General features: G+C 47.7%; 1 protein-coding gene across 1 annotated transcript; it reads right to left on the reverse strand.

Moving 5' to 3' along the window:
- Positions 1–110: 110 nt before the first annotated feature.
- On the reverse strand, positions 111–5,585 carry FAM43A (family with sequence similarity 43 member A). The gene has a single exon (XM_081078626.1). The coding sequence runs from the start codon at positions 4,618–4,620 to the stop codon at positions 3,343–3,345; it is 1,278 nt and encodes a 425-aa protein (XP_080934752.1). The 5' UTR covers positions 4,621–5,585; the 3' UTR covers positions 111–3,342.
- Positions 5,586–16,508: the final 10,923 nt, after the last annotated feature.

Genomic DNA, 16,508 nt, shown 5'->3' on the forward strand with positions numbered 1-16,508 from the left:
AAGAAGGAAGCTGGTTCTTTTGCATTCTGCTTATTTTCTTCTTCCTCCTTCCTCAACGCCTAAGTCCCCCTTCCCAATTTATAAATCAGATAACAAGAAAGATCAGACTTTGAAAAGACAGTTGACATATTTATTGATGGTGTTGGTTTAAATGTCATTTGCCTGAACTTTTTGACCAATCATCATCCCCCCATCAGTCACCGATGAAAGCCAACCTTGGCATTCTCACTGGACACATAAATTGGATAAGAATGAAAACATGCAGACCCTGCCCCACCCAAATATTAACCATATGATCTTAACCCTGTTTAATGTTCTCATCTGTTTCTGACAGCAGAGGAACTTGGCGATGTGTGGAAATCATTTAACGTGTGAAATCTAGTCATGCAAGATAGTGATGGCCCACACAGCTGTGTACCGGTCAGGTGAGAACTGGGTAGGAGGCAGGCAACGTGGGTGTCTGGGTAAGATGGGATTTGACTTTCCTCATCTCGCTCTACCTGAAGGTTTTAAAATGTCATTCAGTGATGTGTATCTGAGGTATTCAGGGAAAGGGATAGAAACTCAGCCAAGCCAAAATACGATAGATTCAAAGGCCTGGACCTTGTCCTAATGTCCTTAACAAGTGACTCTGAATGATAACAACATCTCCAAACATCACCAAATATCCCCTAAGGGGAAAACTCACTACCATTTGCAAACAATTGCCTTGTTAGTTGTGTGACATGGCAAGTTATTAACTTTTTGATCTTTCACAAAATTAGCCTACTAATATATTACTCTCAGAGTTTTTGTGATTATTATATGTGCTCAGTGTAGCTTGGCATATTGTCTGGTAAACATTTGGGAATCCTTCGCTGTGATGAGACAAAATGTATTGTTATTTTAGTCACAATCATTATTGTCATGGGTTGAACTGTATCCCTCAAAAATTTGTATTTTGAAGTCCTAACCCCCAGTAACTCAGAATGTAACCTAGGGTCTTTACAGAGGTGATTGAGTTAAAATGAGATTAGGGTGGGCCCAAATTCAGTACGATTGGTCCTTATAAAAGAGGGAAATTTGGAGACATAACACAAACATAGGTTAAATACCACGTAAAGATGAAGGCAGCTATTGGGGAAATGCTTCTCTAAGTCAAAGAACACCAAAGATTGCCCCTCAAACCCACCAGAAACTAGATGGGAAGAATGGAACAAATTCATAGCCCTCTAAAGAAAGCGAACCTGTGGATACCTTGATTTTGGACTTCTAAACTCCCGAATGTTGAGACAATAAATTTCTGCTGTATAAGTTAAAAAAAAAAAAATAGGTGACTGAGTATTTTTAAATGATTTCCCACTCACCCACTCATCCTTTGGTTTGCTTTTCTAAAGATAATTTTATGCCTGAACCACTCCTGTTATTTAGAAGAAAATCTTTCACCCTCCATTCCTTTATGGTTCCAGTGAATTCCAGACCCATTAGGATCTCTGAGTCCAGCTGCTTAGAACATATTTATGATGAAAACAAAGCAAAGTGGCATCAGGACACCAGGGAAGGCCAGGAGTGCAATCCATTTCTGCAACACAGGAAAAGGGGCCCAAAGGGGTAAATGGAACAAATAATTTGCAGAAGGCACAGTTTTGGCAGCATCTTATTACAACTTCCAGCTGATCGGGTGTAGTCAAACTAGAGACATCTGTTTGGAGTTTACAACAGAAACAAACACAGAAAAAGCATGAAAGCTGTCACACACACGCACGCCCGCTCTCCCCAAGCTCTAACAGCTCTTCTCTACCTTGACCAACACACCATTCCCCCACTGAGTCATGCTGGGGAAGGGAAGGAAATCGTTTCCTCCACCCCCTCCCCACCCACCCCACCTGCACCAGGACTCACTCAGATCCTGACTGGAATTTATCACCTTTGTTCTCCTTGATTTTCTTCCCAGTAAAAACAAAGATGGTCCCACTCCTCAGAGAACCCCATGGGAACTTTCTTTAGGTCTCTAGTTAATCTTTAAAGCTCCTGGAGCTGTTTGTAAAAGAAAAGATTATATCATATCCTTACACTTACTTGATCATTAGTATGTAAAACAGAAGGAGGGGGTAAAACCTCAGGTGTCAAAAGTCACTCCTCCCTAAATAACCTCACAGGTCTTGGAGGGAGGAACAGAACTCACCTGGCATCTCCAAGAATTAAAGAGAGCAGAAAAAGCCGCCACTCCCACAACTCAGTGAAGCTGTACTTGAGGAAAAGCCTGGCCCCATCTGCAGCACCCAGAGTGGCAGAGGACTGTAAGGTGGGTTCTCTTCCCCTAATCACCTCTAAGTACCACAAAAGCCAAACCCTGTCCTACCACACCATCCCGTGATGGCCACACCCTCTCCCAACCCCACCGCCAAGCATTCTCAGCAGCAGTTCCAGACAGCTCCCCTGTTCTTTTCAATTTTCCTCTTTATTCTCTCCCCACTGGCATGCAAACAGAACCAGAGCAGTGCTACTCTTCAAAAATAACAAAATGTTTTATACATATTTCTGTATATACAACTGAACAACATTTTACATGTCCCTTTTGCACAGCAAAAGATATAAAACATCCAGCTCTGAGAACACAGTTATGTACAAAAAAAAAAGATGTCAAAAGTACTTCACAACAGTGCAAAAATATTTTACACAGTATCATGGAGTGAGATCTTTTGAGCAGGAAGGTGTGTTTCTAAAGGAAAACTCCTTTTTTAGATGTTAGACGTCTTTAACTGTAAACAAAATGCAACTTTCTTTCATTCCCCACCCCCAAACAATTATTTGAGGAATTTGGCAGAATTTCAAGGGTCTGAGTCTGAGGTAAACAACCCAAGCTCTCGCACCAAAAGACTGGGGGCAAGGAGGCGGCATTAAAGGTTCAAACACGGTGCGAGCAAATTCCTTTTTCTTTTACAAGTCAATGGCAATGCGAGGCTGCTTCCAGTTAGGGAATGGGAGGAGGAAGTTAACCCCTCCTCCTGAGGCCCCAGCCTCCTCACAAACAGGAAACTGGCCTGCAGGCACCTGACGCCTGCGGGACTTCGCTAACTTCAGCTGGCATTTCCCTCACCAGCGACCCCAGAGGACTGCTTCTCTCCTTCCCTGTAGGGCTTCCCCGTCTCGCACATCTCACCACATTTTCACACGCAACCCGAGCTCCACTTAAAACAGAGCCAAATGTGTTGAGGGAGAGGGGCAGGGGTAACTCTGGGCTTCATGCGTGCCATTTCCCCTTTCCTGGGAGCAAGTGGGGGCGGGGTAGGGAGGTTGTCTAGAGGACTGGTGACTGATGGCGGTGGTACTCCACGGCGCGCGCAGTAGGTTGCTGGGAACTCAGCCCGAGTGCTGCTCGTCTGGGCTGATGCGGTCTGCTGGGCCGGCCTGGTTCCCGACGGTGGCAGAGGTGGCGTCCGGGCCACCTCCTTCAATGGAGCTCTCGCTGCCGGTACTCTCGCCAGAGAGAAGGCGGGTCACCCGCAAGTCGGCCTGCAGGCTTCGCACGTCGTTGCCGAAGCTGAGCTCGCCTAAGTCGTTAATAAGCTGCGACAGCTCGGCCTTCACGTCGGAGGTGCTGCCCAGCAGCAACGGCGGCGGCCCAGCCCCGGGACCCAGCGAGACCCCACCGCCCCCCAGCGCCTCCTCGCGGCCACTCTCCAGCGTGTCCAGCAAGTCCCCGCATTCGAAGTGCATGGCCATAACCAGCGCCCGCTGCGCCTCGGCCTCTACCTCTGCCGGGTCCCCCTCCTCCGCACGGTCCTCTTCCTCCTCCAGGCAGCCTTCGGTGTGCTCTTCTTCCTCTTCCTCTTCGTCCTGCAGTTCCTGCTCCTGCTGTTCGCCGACCAGGTCCTCGGTGATGGAACCGAGCTTGGGCGCGCTGCGGCTGCGCTCCACCGGTGGCTTGTAGCAGCAGGGTCCGTGCAGGAGCAGCTTGCGCAGCGGCACTAGAGGTATGGTGTGTGCGCCCACCAGCTCCTGCTGCTGGTGGCGCGCGTCGTCCCGCCGCTTGAGCCGTTTAAATTCCGCCAGCGCGTTGGCCGAAGTCTGGTAGAGCAGCAGGGCCATAGCCTGCGCCTTCTCGGGCTTAGACACCAGCACCGCGTGGCAGCGCAGCATTACCGCCTTGTGCTTGAGCTCGTGCCGGTACACCCAGGCGAAGACCTTGGGCAGCCGCGCATCCGCCACGCAGTAAGTAACGCGGTGCAGCAGGTAGAGGTGGCCTGGGCGGCGCAGCGCGCGCTCCTCCGCGTGTACCATGCGGATGCCCTGCGCACTCACAGTCAGCTTCATCTTGGTGCCCTGACGGCCTGCCTCGCTCTTGCTCCAGATCTTGCCCACCGCTAGGTCGGTGCAGCCGTCGCCGCGCGCCTGGATGGTGGTGGCATTGCCCAGGTAGAGCACGGTGTAAGTGGGGTCCTCGCTGGTGATGTGTAGCTTCTTGCGCTTGGAGCGGAACATGCTTCCCACCCGGCTGAGCGCGCCTTCGGGACACGCCCGCGCCAGCGAGCTGAGCGCCGAGTAGTGCAGGCTTACCGCGTAGCCCTTGGGTTTGGACGCCTGCCTTGGCGGCGCCTCGGCCAGCAGCTCGAACTTGTGCTTCTTCCACGGCAGCATCTCCGGAGGGCGCCCCTGCGCGGCTGGGCGGCGGCGGCGGAGCGCAGGGTGCGAGCCCGCTGAGCCACCCGCCCCGGCCGGGCTCGGCCCCGGCAAGACCAAGACCGAAAAATAAAACTCTGCTGGGAGTGGCCCAGTGGTAGGGGGTGGGGGCGGAAGGCGGGGGGGATAGAGCTCGGGAACCCTGCAGGGGATAAGGATAGAGGTTTTTGTTTTGTTTTTTTTTTTTTTAAGAGAAGAAAATACTCAGCTTCGAGCGTGGAGAAGAAAAAAAATAAAGCTCACACACGATTTACTCCAGCCTGGGCAAGAACGGAGGCAGAGTCTTAGGCAAGTAAAATGCGAGAAAAAACAAACGAGAGTGGACCGGAAAACATCTTTAGGAAAAAAAACAGATGCGAGCCTGCAAATAAATAGAGAGACCCCAAGCAAAAGCAGCTGAGATGATGCTCCAAGGATACGCAGGAACTCCTCCGCGAATGTGAAAAGGAACCCCCTTTCACCCACACACACAATTCCCAGGGCTGGGGCCAGAAACCACGGAAACTCAACAGCGAGTGAGCCCAGGGGCCGGTGCTCCCCACTCCCAAGGGGTGCTAGAGGCAGAGAGAGACCCTCAGCTGGGCTGGTCCCAGAATCAGCTGCTTGCCCCAAGTGCGGTCAGTGGGTCCGGCTGGCCGCCGCGGGCCGCGCGCAGCAGTCCCGCCGTGGCTCACTGCATCTTCGCTCGGGCTGGACGCCGGGGACTGGGGCTCCGCGGGCTCACTGTCCTGGCGGGCTCGGCCGGGGCAGCGCGAGGCTCCAAGGGTGGGGCGCGCGCATGGTCGGTTCCGGGGACTGTCGCTACCTCATTTCTTCCTCCGGGGCTACCCAACTCTGTTCCCGGGCTCCCCTCGGCCCGCCAACCTCCTTTGCAGCGCTCCCCCTCCGGTACTGCGACCGCTGGCCAGCTTGCCAGCCTCACATCCTTGCCGTCCGGGAGGAAGATCTCGGGTAAATATAGGCCGGCGCGAACCATTTGACGCGCGGGGACAGGGGAGGAGCAGAAAAGAGGATCTGTTTCGGTCTCCGACGCCCGGCGGGTTCCTGGTCTCTTAAAGGGACCGGGTTGCAGCCACTGCTCGAGAGAATGGGCAGACCGGTCTAACCCGGCAATTACATCCCAAATTTACCAGCATTTCTTTTATCAACAGATACCGCCAAGACCTGGGGTTACCCCTAAAGAAAAGCAACTAGAATTCTGACACTCCACCCCCAGGCTGAGTTGCTACTCACTGAATAAATATATGTCTCCACCGAAACTTGTGGAGGAGGTGGTGGAAGGTGGGATTTATACTATAATTTACTATGCAAAAAGGTTGGGGGAAAATAGTGGTTCTTTCATTGTGTGACAGCTCTCTGACAATGACTGGGTGCTGGGTTTTTGCTTTTGTTTTTGTGTGTTTCTTTTTCCAGAATTTTATACTATTAAAGAACATAGAACCCGGCAAATACCAAGAATTATTTTTCACTATCTTGGAGCCTTTCTTCACTGGTAAAAATGAGATGAGTGGTAATAAGATGATTAGAGTGAACAATATGCTATATAATCCATAATAAGGTGGTACCTGCCCCTAGCCTTCCGCAGTACCCCCTGCTACTGTCAGGCCTCAGAGTATCTCAGTTTTCTGAGATGTATACAATTTCTGAGTAATGCTTATGTGTAATCAGAACTCAGTTTACTTTGACAGGCCAGTCATTCGGTTTTATTACATAATTAACACATTTTGGATGAGAATTCCTAGTAAAAATTTAAATGATTTGTTTTATTTGAGTGTCAAATAATACCCTACCACCCTCCACTGGGAATGATAATCACATTAATTATTATCTTATGTGCCAACCGGACAGTGTAGCTTTAATCATCTGACCAGCTTGACCTTTGGCTAGTAACTTATTTCTGGGACCTTGAAACAACCTGCTTGCCTCTATAGTCTGCTCAGTCAAAGCAAAAAAAGTTCCTAAATGGAATGTGTGATAAATGCCCAAATAATCCTGTGTCAAATTCCCAAGCTTGTCCCGGAGGAAGACTGTGCGCCTTCCACTCCACGGACCCAGTCCACTGGCGGATTGTGGTTGTCTCTGGCTTCCATGCCAGATTTCATGTAATCCTTCCTGGAAATTCCCTGGCCCTCTTATTTTGCTAACTTTAAACCTTTTTTTAAAACTCTAACCCAATTTTCTCCGTCAGGTACTGAGTTTCAATTTAACTAACTTCTGAGTACCTTTTGGTGCTAGTCCCCGAGCTGGAAGCAGACCCAATTCTTGTCTCCAAGAAGCTCCCAGCCCAATGAAGGATGTGAACTCCACTCAGCTCTGGGTTTGCACTGGAATGTAGGTTTCATGAGAGCACCCTGTATTCCCAAGTCCTGATACAAATAGGCACTGCTTAATTGTTGAATTAATGAATGAGATATGCATATGAATAAGAAGACAGAGTGGGCTAAATGACCCCAAGAAAGACCCAAAGTACCATAAGAAGCTGGAAGAAGAAAAGTTTCATTGTGACTAGGAAAATCAGAGAAGCCTCCACAGAGGTGATGAGGTTTGAAAGATAAACAGGATTTCTCCAAGCAGGGAAGAATTAAATGGCTTTCTGTATATAGAGGACAGAAAAACTACAGAACATAAAAATGCATGCACATGTGCAGATTAGGATGGAGTTTAACGACTGTAACAATGAAAGAAGAAAATTTCCTGATTAAAGAAGTCTCCTGATTATGCTTTTTGGGCCCTCCTGGTCTCTGAGAGAAGAAATGGCTTTTTCATGGCTGACTAGCCTCAGGGTGTCATTAGACCAGAGCTGTATGCCTTACTCCTCAGCTGCCCTGTTAATGGAGGGGTACCAGGCGCAGTGTTGGAATGAGCTAGTTAGAACTATAATAAGCCATTTAAGGTTAATTCTTCTTCGCTTAAATTTCCAGAATGTCATGCAGTGGTAATGAAGCAGACAGTACGTGCTCTAAACAAAAAAATTTCAGTAAAAACACACCAAATTAATCTGTGCTAAGCAACCTTTAACAGGTACATAATCTCAAAGTGTAAACTCTGCGAAAGCATGTTCCAGCAGTAATTTCCAAATTACTTGGAGGTCCAAGGGTCAGAAGGGTTTGGGGAGGAGGAGGTGGGACGAATGGCAGGAGCTAAGGTTGGTCTTAGCGTCTGCAGGGGACATGCAGACCTTGGGCTTCATGCAGTGGCAGGGAAACCAGTGGTGCACATGGGCAGGGAGAAGTGCACTGGCAGGCCAGGCTTTGCAGCAGAAGCCAGTGTCAGTCCCACACACAGGCCCACAGAGCTGCTTCCGCGGACTGATCTCTGCCACATCTGGACTACCTTCTTAATAAGCTTGCTTCCAACCTCGGGAGGACAGAAGGGTTCTAGGCAAATGGGAGTACTTCCGTGTGTGAGTCAGCTCTGTGCCTGTGCTCAGAGACCTAGGAGGAGAATCAGGCTATTTCCTGGCAGACTGGGCCTGGGCCAGTCTCTCGGGCCTGCCTCACCTTTTAGAGAAACTGGCCACCTTCCTGGAAAGCACAAGTCACAACTTCATGTCTTCAGCCGGGAAAGCAGGCATAACCATTTATGATCCCACACTGCAGATCTGAGACACTGGGCAGTTCCAGAGCAGCACCTCAGCAAAGTTGGTCCAGAAAGAGGTTAGACCACTGGAGAGCAGACTGCACTTTTTTTGTTATGACACTGCCCCATCTACTGGTGCCAGGCAGAAGTGCCCCTCGGTGAGATGGTTTCTTTCAGAACCGGATAAGCCAATGGTTGAATCAACACACAGCCATGTCACAGCAGGAAAGCAACCCAGCCTCTAACTTGACCTCCGAGAGTCAGCCTTTTAGTTCACAGAAAGCTTTCAGGCTGGCTTTCTCCCGCTTTATTACTTGCATAATCTCTCTCTCTCTCTCTCTCTCTCTCTCTCTCTCTCTCTCTCTCTCTCTCTCCTCTTCCCCCAACATCCTACTGAAAGAAAGTTGGCTTCAGAGATGTATCTGGAATCTTCGAAGTCATTTAAGAAATATTTGTCGAATCTCCTGAGGGTGTGACGCCATTGCTGGGGACACTGCACTGAAGAAGACAGACAGGTCTTTGCTCTCATGGGAGTTATATCTTGTGAGGAGGCAGATAATAAGAAAACAAACAACAAATAAGGCATCAGATAGCAATAAGTCTCTGAAGAAAGCAGCGATAAGAGCGGAAGGTGGCTGGTTTGAACGGCACAGCCAGGAAAGGCATCTCTGGGCAGAGACCTGAATGGGATGGGGCCAGCCACGCGAAGATATGGGGGGGAACATTCTAGCCTGTGCTGGCCCATGTGGTAGCCACACGAGGCTACTGAGCACTTGAAATGTAGTTGGTCTGAATTGAGATGTGATGCAAGTATGAAATACACACTGGACTTTGAAGACTTAGTAAAAAATAATGATGTAAGCTATCTTCATAATTTTGTAGTAATTGTACATGGAATGAAAATATTTAGTCTGTGTTAAATAGATGTTTAAAATTAATTTTCCCTATTTCTTTATACTTTAATGTGGTACTATAACATTTACAACTATGTATATACATGGGCAGTATTGTGCTAGGCAAATGGTGCAGCTTATGTGAAGGCCTTGAGGTGGGAATGAGCTCAGCAGGTTCAAAAATGAGCTCCAGCTTCAAAAATGCCACTGTGTGATCATAGTCTCTTTCTCTGCCAGCCCTCTTAGTTCCTGACTCCTATAACATGAGTTCTTTAACCTCCTCAAGACTTCCAGGATCTACCGCAGCATTCCTCAGAGGGGACTCATCCACTGGCTCTATCAGAATTCCCTGGGCCAATTTCTGGATTCCACCACTAAGTCAGAATCTCTGCTTAAACTCCTTCGTGACTGAACGAACACATACTAAAGTTTGGGGCGCCTGCCCTAGCCCACTTCATTTCTCCCACTATCAACTCCTTCCTAGCCTCTTCTCCTGCCCCTCCTCCCCATCCAAGACCTTCCGAATGAGCACCGGGTCCACAATTTCTGTACACTACATCCACCCAGCGGAGCCCCGACCCTGGACCACACTGCAGTCCATATGCTCTGCTTGTGGAGCTGGACTGCTGAGTAGAATCCTTCAGACATTCTAGTCGCAACATATTGTGACCTCTCCTATGTTGAGCAGAACAATCCCTCCCCCACCAAACATGTCTCTGTCCTAATCCCAGGAGCCTATGATTATGTTACATTACATGGCAAAGGGAAAGGAAGAGCATAGATGGAATTAAGGTTGCTAACCAACTGACCTTAAAATAGGGAGAGTACCCTCAATTATCCAGATGGGCCCAATCACCAGCCTTCTTCAAAGTGGAAATGGGAACCTCAAAAGCATTATGTAAAAGAAGCCAGATGCCAAAGATCATGTGTTGTAGGAGTCCATTTATATGAACGATCCATAACAGGTGAATCCATAATGACAGAACACAGATTGGCGGTTGCCAGGAGCTGGAACAAAGAAGGAATGGGGAGCAACCACTGAATGAATATGGGGTTGCCTTTTGGAATGAAGAAAATGTTCTGGAACTAGAGGTAGCGGTTGCACAACATTGTGAATGTACTAAATATCACTTAATTGTTCCTTTTAAGATGGTTAATTTTATGCTATATGCAGCTCATGGTGAATTTTTTGAGTGGAAAAAAGGAGGCAGAGAGAGGGTCAGAGTGACACAATATGAGAAGGTCTTAACCCTCCCTTGCTGGTTTTGAAGACGGAGGAAGGGTCTACAAGCTAGAGAATGTGGCAGCTTCTAGAAGCTGGAAAAGGCAAGGACTAATTCTGTCCTAAAGTTTCCAGAATAGAGACCCCATCACACCTGGATTCTAGCCCAATGAGACCAGTGCTGGACTCCTAATCTACAGAATTGTAAATGTCTGTTGATTTAAGCTGAGTTTATGGTAATTTGTTACAGCAGCAATACACCTCCCATCTAGCCATCTTTTCTCTTATCCTGTCTCCAATTCCTTGACCAATCTCCTTAATAAGTACCCTGAATCCTCACCACTTTTTCAAAGCTGCCCACGTGATCAGTGCCAAGCAATGGACCTGGTACCTCCTCAGGAAAACCAAGGCAGCTGGTGCAACGTTAATTGTGCCAACCCCAACTAACCCACTCACTAGGCCACATCCATACCTATTCTTACTTCTCTCCTCCAGATCACAAGTCTCTCTTACTTTGATCTGTCCCCTCAAATCCATCCTCCACACTGTACCAAACTGCAAATTTGACCTTGTACCCCTTTCTGTTATAATTATTCAGTGGCTTTCCACCAACCCCAGGTTACAGGCTCAGCTTCTCAGGAAAACACATATGAATTTTCAGGTCTGTCACCTGTCGACTTCTCCAGCCTCACTGGTCACTTCCCTGGCCTTGTCATTTCTGTTTCATCAATAAATAATGGCCTGTGCTTCTCACCACGCTCGTGAGACTTTCTTGTCTTCCTGCCAGTGCCTATGTGGTTCTGTCTAACTGGAATGACCTCCTCCTGCCACTTCTCCTGACTGACCCTTACTTGTCTTTAAGAAGCCAGCACAGGTGCCATCTCCTCCAGAAAAGTGCTCTGGCCTCCCCAACTCCTCCACACTCCTCTGTGTGATCTACCTCTGTACTTGCCTTATTATAATATTGTTATATTCTCTCCTTCCTGTAACTCTCTCCTTCCTCACTAGACTGTGAGCTCCCTGAGGACAGTGACTGTATTTAATTCCCCTTTTCTGTCCCCTGCTAGCTGCTAGCACAATGTCTGCCAAGTCAGTAGACCATAAATGTTTGCGGAAAGAATAATAACTATGTGTTTATTTTCACAGCAAGCAGACTATCAGAAACACAGACTGTCAGAACTGAAAGAGCCCTTTAAGACAACCTAGTCAACCCTCTACCCATTTTTACAGATGAGGAAACTGAGGCACTGAGAATGCATGTATATGGCCCTATAGTTATGTAGCAGCCAAAGCAATATTAGGACGTATGTGGCCTGAATCTAAATTCCTTCAGCCAAACATAAAGTCAGAGACCTTTAAACATATGTGTAGGATACATGTTCTATACTCTCTCCCCTTCTATGAAGGGCTACATTTGGGGGGCTCATGGGTTCATTGGGTGGACCGGGCAGGAGCAGCCCTCATCCACCAAATATACTTCTCCCTGTGGTGCGACTGAACCTCCACTCACTGAGCCCTTAATCAGAAGTCCCTTTGTTACCGGCTCTCACTGCCACTGAAGAGGCAACTCTCACGGGCTCTCCTTGGTGAGACTTTGGTCTCCCTAGTGGTCAAGATCATGCTCAGGTCCCCGAGAGGCTGGTGGCCCACTGGTTTCCTCTGCTGTGCCCAGTGACCCTTGACCTCTCTGCGGTCACTTCCAAAACAGTGGGAGTTGTAGCAGTTCTTATTTCTCAGGAAATAGTATAAAGAAGTACCAATGAAATTAAGCGTATCTAGTAAATACTTGGAGATTGTCCAATTGAGAGTAGAGAGGCTATTATGCAACCTGTGTCTTAGTTTGTCTTTTGTTTTTTAACTTCTCTCTGGGCATGTGGGCCTGGCACATCTTTAGTTAAGCTATTCAAACAAGCTGGCAAAGTGACAGAAATCCAGTCACAAATATTCCCTGTACTGGCCCCTCCCCACTAGGTGCTGGGGAGATGCACATGGTCTCACCCTTAGGGAGGGTAGAATCCAGTATTCACTGATTCAGAGAGGACTCGAGGTACTTTGGTGTGGTGTAGGCCATGAAACATAGGCGCAGATAAGCCTGACCTGAGATAATGAAGTCTGAGCTTAACACAAAGCACCCTGAGAGCTTAGAGGGAAAAATAACTTCTAGCCAAACAGTAAAGAGATGAGGATTCCCATCAAGGTGGCTTCATGTTTCACTGAAGGATGAGCAATTGCTATGGACAGAGTCAGAAGCAAGAAGTCCAGAGGGAGGAAATGGCTCACAGAGACAATGGCTGGTGCTGAACCTTTTTTTGTTTTTTTAAAATTGGGGAAGGGGAATAGAACTTTATTGGGGAACCATGTGTACTTCCGGGACTTTTTCCAAGTCAAGTTGTTGTCCTTTCAGTCTTAGTTGTGGAGAGCGCAGCTCAGCTCCAGGTCCAGTTGCTGTTGCTAGTTGCAGGGGGCACAGCCCACCGTCCCCTGCAGGAGTCGAACTGGCAACCTTGTGTTTGAGAGGACGCACCTCCAACTAACCGAGCCATCTGGCCACCCTAGTGCTGAACTTTTAAGACTAAAGCAAAAGCAGGGAACTCAAGCATACTGAGTACCGACTGTGTCAGACGCTGTACTAAGTGCTTCAGATCCACCCGGATATTTCATCCTTAAGAATGTTGTGAGGTCCATGGTATTCTCTTAATTTTACAGAGGGAGCAGACTGAGGCTTGGAGGAGTCAAGAATAGGACGCAAGATTGCCAAAGCCTATTCTCTTTGTGTTTGCGTCAGGTCTGGGCCTGACTCGAGGGCCTTGAATGGCAGGCGGAGGAGCCTGGTCCCAGGCTGTGGTGAGTCACTCGGCTTTGCGCAGGGACGTGCCAGCATGAGAGCCAGAGCTTAGACACTCCCCTCTCAACCCTGACTCACTGAGGGTCCCAGAGCAAGATGCTGCCCCCTCTGGGCCCTCACCCACTGTTTGTGAGCTGAGCAAATTACCTTCCGGTTCTAAGATCATAGGAGGCTGTTTGGGTTTCCTAAGACTGCCATACCAAATTACCAGAAACAGGGGAGCTTAAACAAAAAGTTTTTCTCTCACTGTTCTGGGGGCTGGAAGAAAGAAGCATGCTTCCTGGCCTCTTTCTGGCTTCTGGTGGTTGCCTGCAATCCTTGGCATTCCTTGGCTTGTAGACGTATCACTCCAATACCTTCCTCCAACCTCACATGGTGTTTTCTCCTTGTGTCTTCTCTGTTTGTGTCCAAATTTGTATCTTCTTATAAGGACACCTATCATTGCATTAGGGCCCACTCTAATCCAGTATGACCTTATCTTTGGTTGATTATATCTGCAAAGACCCTATTTCCAACTAAGGTCACATTCACAGGTACCTGGGGTAAGGGCTGGAACCTCTCTTTTTGAGAGACACCATTCAACTCAAAACAAAGGTCATGACAAGAAATTGCAGGAATGAGAGAAGACAATTGATAAGGTCACCATGTGGCCCAAGCCCCCAGAAATGTTCTCACCATGATCCTTGCTTGCCATGAAGGCCCTCCATCTGTGTGCTGCTTATTTGGAATGTTTGCCACCTGAACAAGGCCCAGGCAAAAATGCAAAGGTGTGAGAAGGGAGTCAGGAGACGTAAAACCATGAGCCTTGCAAGTGAGTCTTTCTCATCAGCATCCCCAGAAGCAATGACCAGTAAAAAGGGACCAGAGTGGTCTCTCCCTTCTGAAGAAGCAAAGAAGAGCAATCACTGTCCCTGCATGGTTAGTTTTAATACAGAAACCTTGGATCTTAACATTTCCTTTTGGAGTAATAGTATTCATAACTAGTGATGATTGAATTTGCTAGATGGTGGTTCAGTGCCCTCAACCCTCACGTGACAAAAGGGTCAACATGGCGTCTTCTCCCCGCGTTACAGGTGAAGACACCGCCTTGCTACTGCCATCATAGGCATCCTTTCTGAGACCATCATTGTTCCTGTTATTTCAGATTTAGGGTAAGGAGTCTGTTAAGCACCTTACGGGTCATCTGTTCCAACACCCACTTTGATCCTGCTTTAAAACACCCTGACACTTGGTTACTAGCCTTTGTTTGAATATCCCCTGGTGGCAGGGAGCTCGCTACCGTTCAAAGCTCTCCATTCCATTTTGAACCACTCTGACTGTAAGAAGGTTCAAACAAATTGAACTGAAAATTGTGACTCAGTAGTTTCTACCCATTTGTTCTAGCTCTGCTTCCTTGTCTCTACTCAGAACAATCTTCTCTCCCTTCCCTATGACAGTCCTTCACATAAATAGAAATTGGCCGCCACATACCCTGGGAGTCCCCTCTCCTGAGGCTAATTGTACTTTCTTCACCTTTTCCTTCCTATTCCCTCACCATCCAAGTTGGCATGCTAACACTTATTAATATATTTATTAGAGTGACTTAAGGTGAGGGGTCACATTTAAAGACAAAAAGTAAAATCCCAGTGAAGGCTCAGAAGGCTCTCCTGCTGGAGTGGGGTCTAACTGATGGTGTAGCTCATTGCTCTACCACTGACCTTGGATTTAACCTTGGATAAGTCCCTCTGTCAGGCAGGTAACCACTAAAATGTAAGTTCTTGAGGGTGGGGGGCAGGGAGTGTGTCTAACGCTGACGCCCCAGAGCCTAGTGATGAATGAGTGGAGGAATGAATAAGTGAGAGAAATCTGGTGCTTTCTATCTGCAGATTTTAGAATTGGTGATTATCAATTCTACTTCCAGCCTCCTTTATTTTGTCTTACTTTGCTTAACTTTATTTGGTCTCAGTTTTTACAACTAAAAGTTCAGAAAAATAACAGTGCCCTTTCTCTAAAAAAGTAATTGCAAAATCATCTGTGAATAAAGGTCCCTAGATATTCCAAGTATAACTACAAGAGTGGGGGATAATTCACAGGTTCAAACACAGTGTACATAGGATCTTGTAGCCTGTGTAGCTTGTGTCATCACCAAACACAGTGTACATAGGATCTTGTAGCCTGTGTAGCTTGTGTCATCACCAAAGCAAGAGGTTCTTATACTTTTCATTGTACACACAATGACTTGCACAAGCAGGCAATCAATGTTTGATTGAAATGACACAAATTAATGACTTGTAATAACCATAAAGGGCTGCTGAATTTTTGAAATTCACTCATGTATGAGAACCCGCCCATTTTTAATAGGGATAAACAGAGAATGACAGATAATCAAAGGGAGTTTCCCTCCTGATCCAGTGACTCTGCAGAGATTGCCAGATTTCTATTTTCACAACTCTCAGCCTTATGCAAACTGCTTTAATGTTCTTGTGGAAGAAGGTGGTGTAGAGAGTGGCTGAGAGGGAGGGGCATGGCTGCAAACTTGCCTTGGAACAAGGGGTGAAAAGAAAAACCAGAAACCCAAACACTGTCCCTTCTCTCTCTCCAGACAGATGAGCCCAGAGACACAACAGTGTGGAGTTGGAGAGTGGAAAGCAGAAAGCTACTCTAGGTTTGTGCCTGGGTGTGGGTTTCAGAGCTTATAACTACATTTGTTTAGCCACAGTACAAGTATTATGTAATATCATGAATGAGGAGCACTCCCTGTGTTGCCTTTTGGAAGCTGGCTATGTGGGGCTTCCTATCCCCAAATCAATGCAGCCTCCTGCAGGGGTCAGCTGTTTAGAGAACCCTGGCTTCAGTGGGAGGGGTCAGCTATGGGGGGAATTGGGAGGCTCTGACCAATCCTCCAGACACAAGCTTGCCTTGTGGATAACACTTGTGGATAAGTGTTTCCACTGTTGTGCCAAAGTGATGAGGGTGGATTGTGTTGTTTCCTGAAGTGTGTGGGTGGAATGACTTCTGCAGCTGGAAGGCAGGGACCTGGGCTGATTCATCTTTGCAACCCCTTCACTCCCGCAGCAGCCAGCATCTCGCTCCACCCTTCCCCACCACCTTCATCACTGTCCCCTCATTCTCACTTTGTTCCTCTGAATCTGGATCCCATGATCTTGTGTCATCAGCACCCTCAATTCCCTTCCTCCTTGCTCTTCTCAATGAACTAGCATCACAATCCCTCAACATGGATCAATTATACTTCTGGATTCTCATCTGCATCATCCAGCTGTTGGGGAGAAAAATTGTTCAGCTGCGAAAACTGTTATTCCACAAACTA

The sequence above is a fragment of the Rhinolophus hipposideros genome (assembly GCF_964194185.1).
Source record: "Rhinolophus hipposideros genome assembly, chromosome: 2".
NCBI classification, from domain to species: Eukaryota; Metazoa; Chordata; class Mammalia; order Chiroptera; family Rhinolophidae; genus Rhinolophus; species Rhinolophus hipposideros.

Coding starts and splice junctions, on each gene's coding strand:
- FAM43A (XM_081078626.1), bottom strand. CDS start 4,620: ATGCTGCCGTGGAAGAAGCACAAGTTCGAGCTGCTGGCCGAGGCGCCG.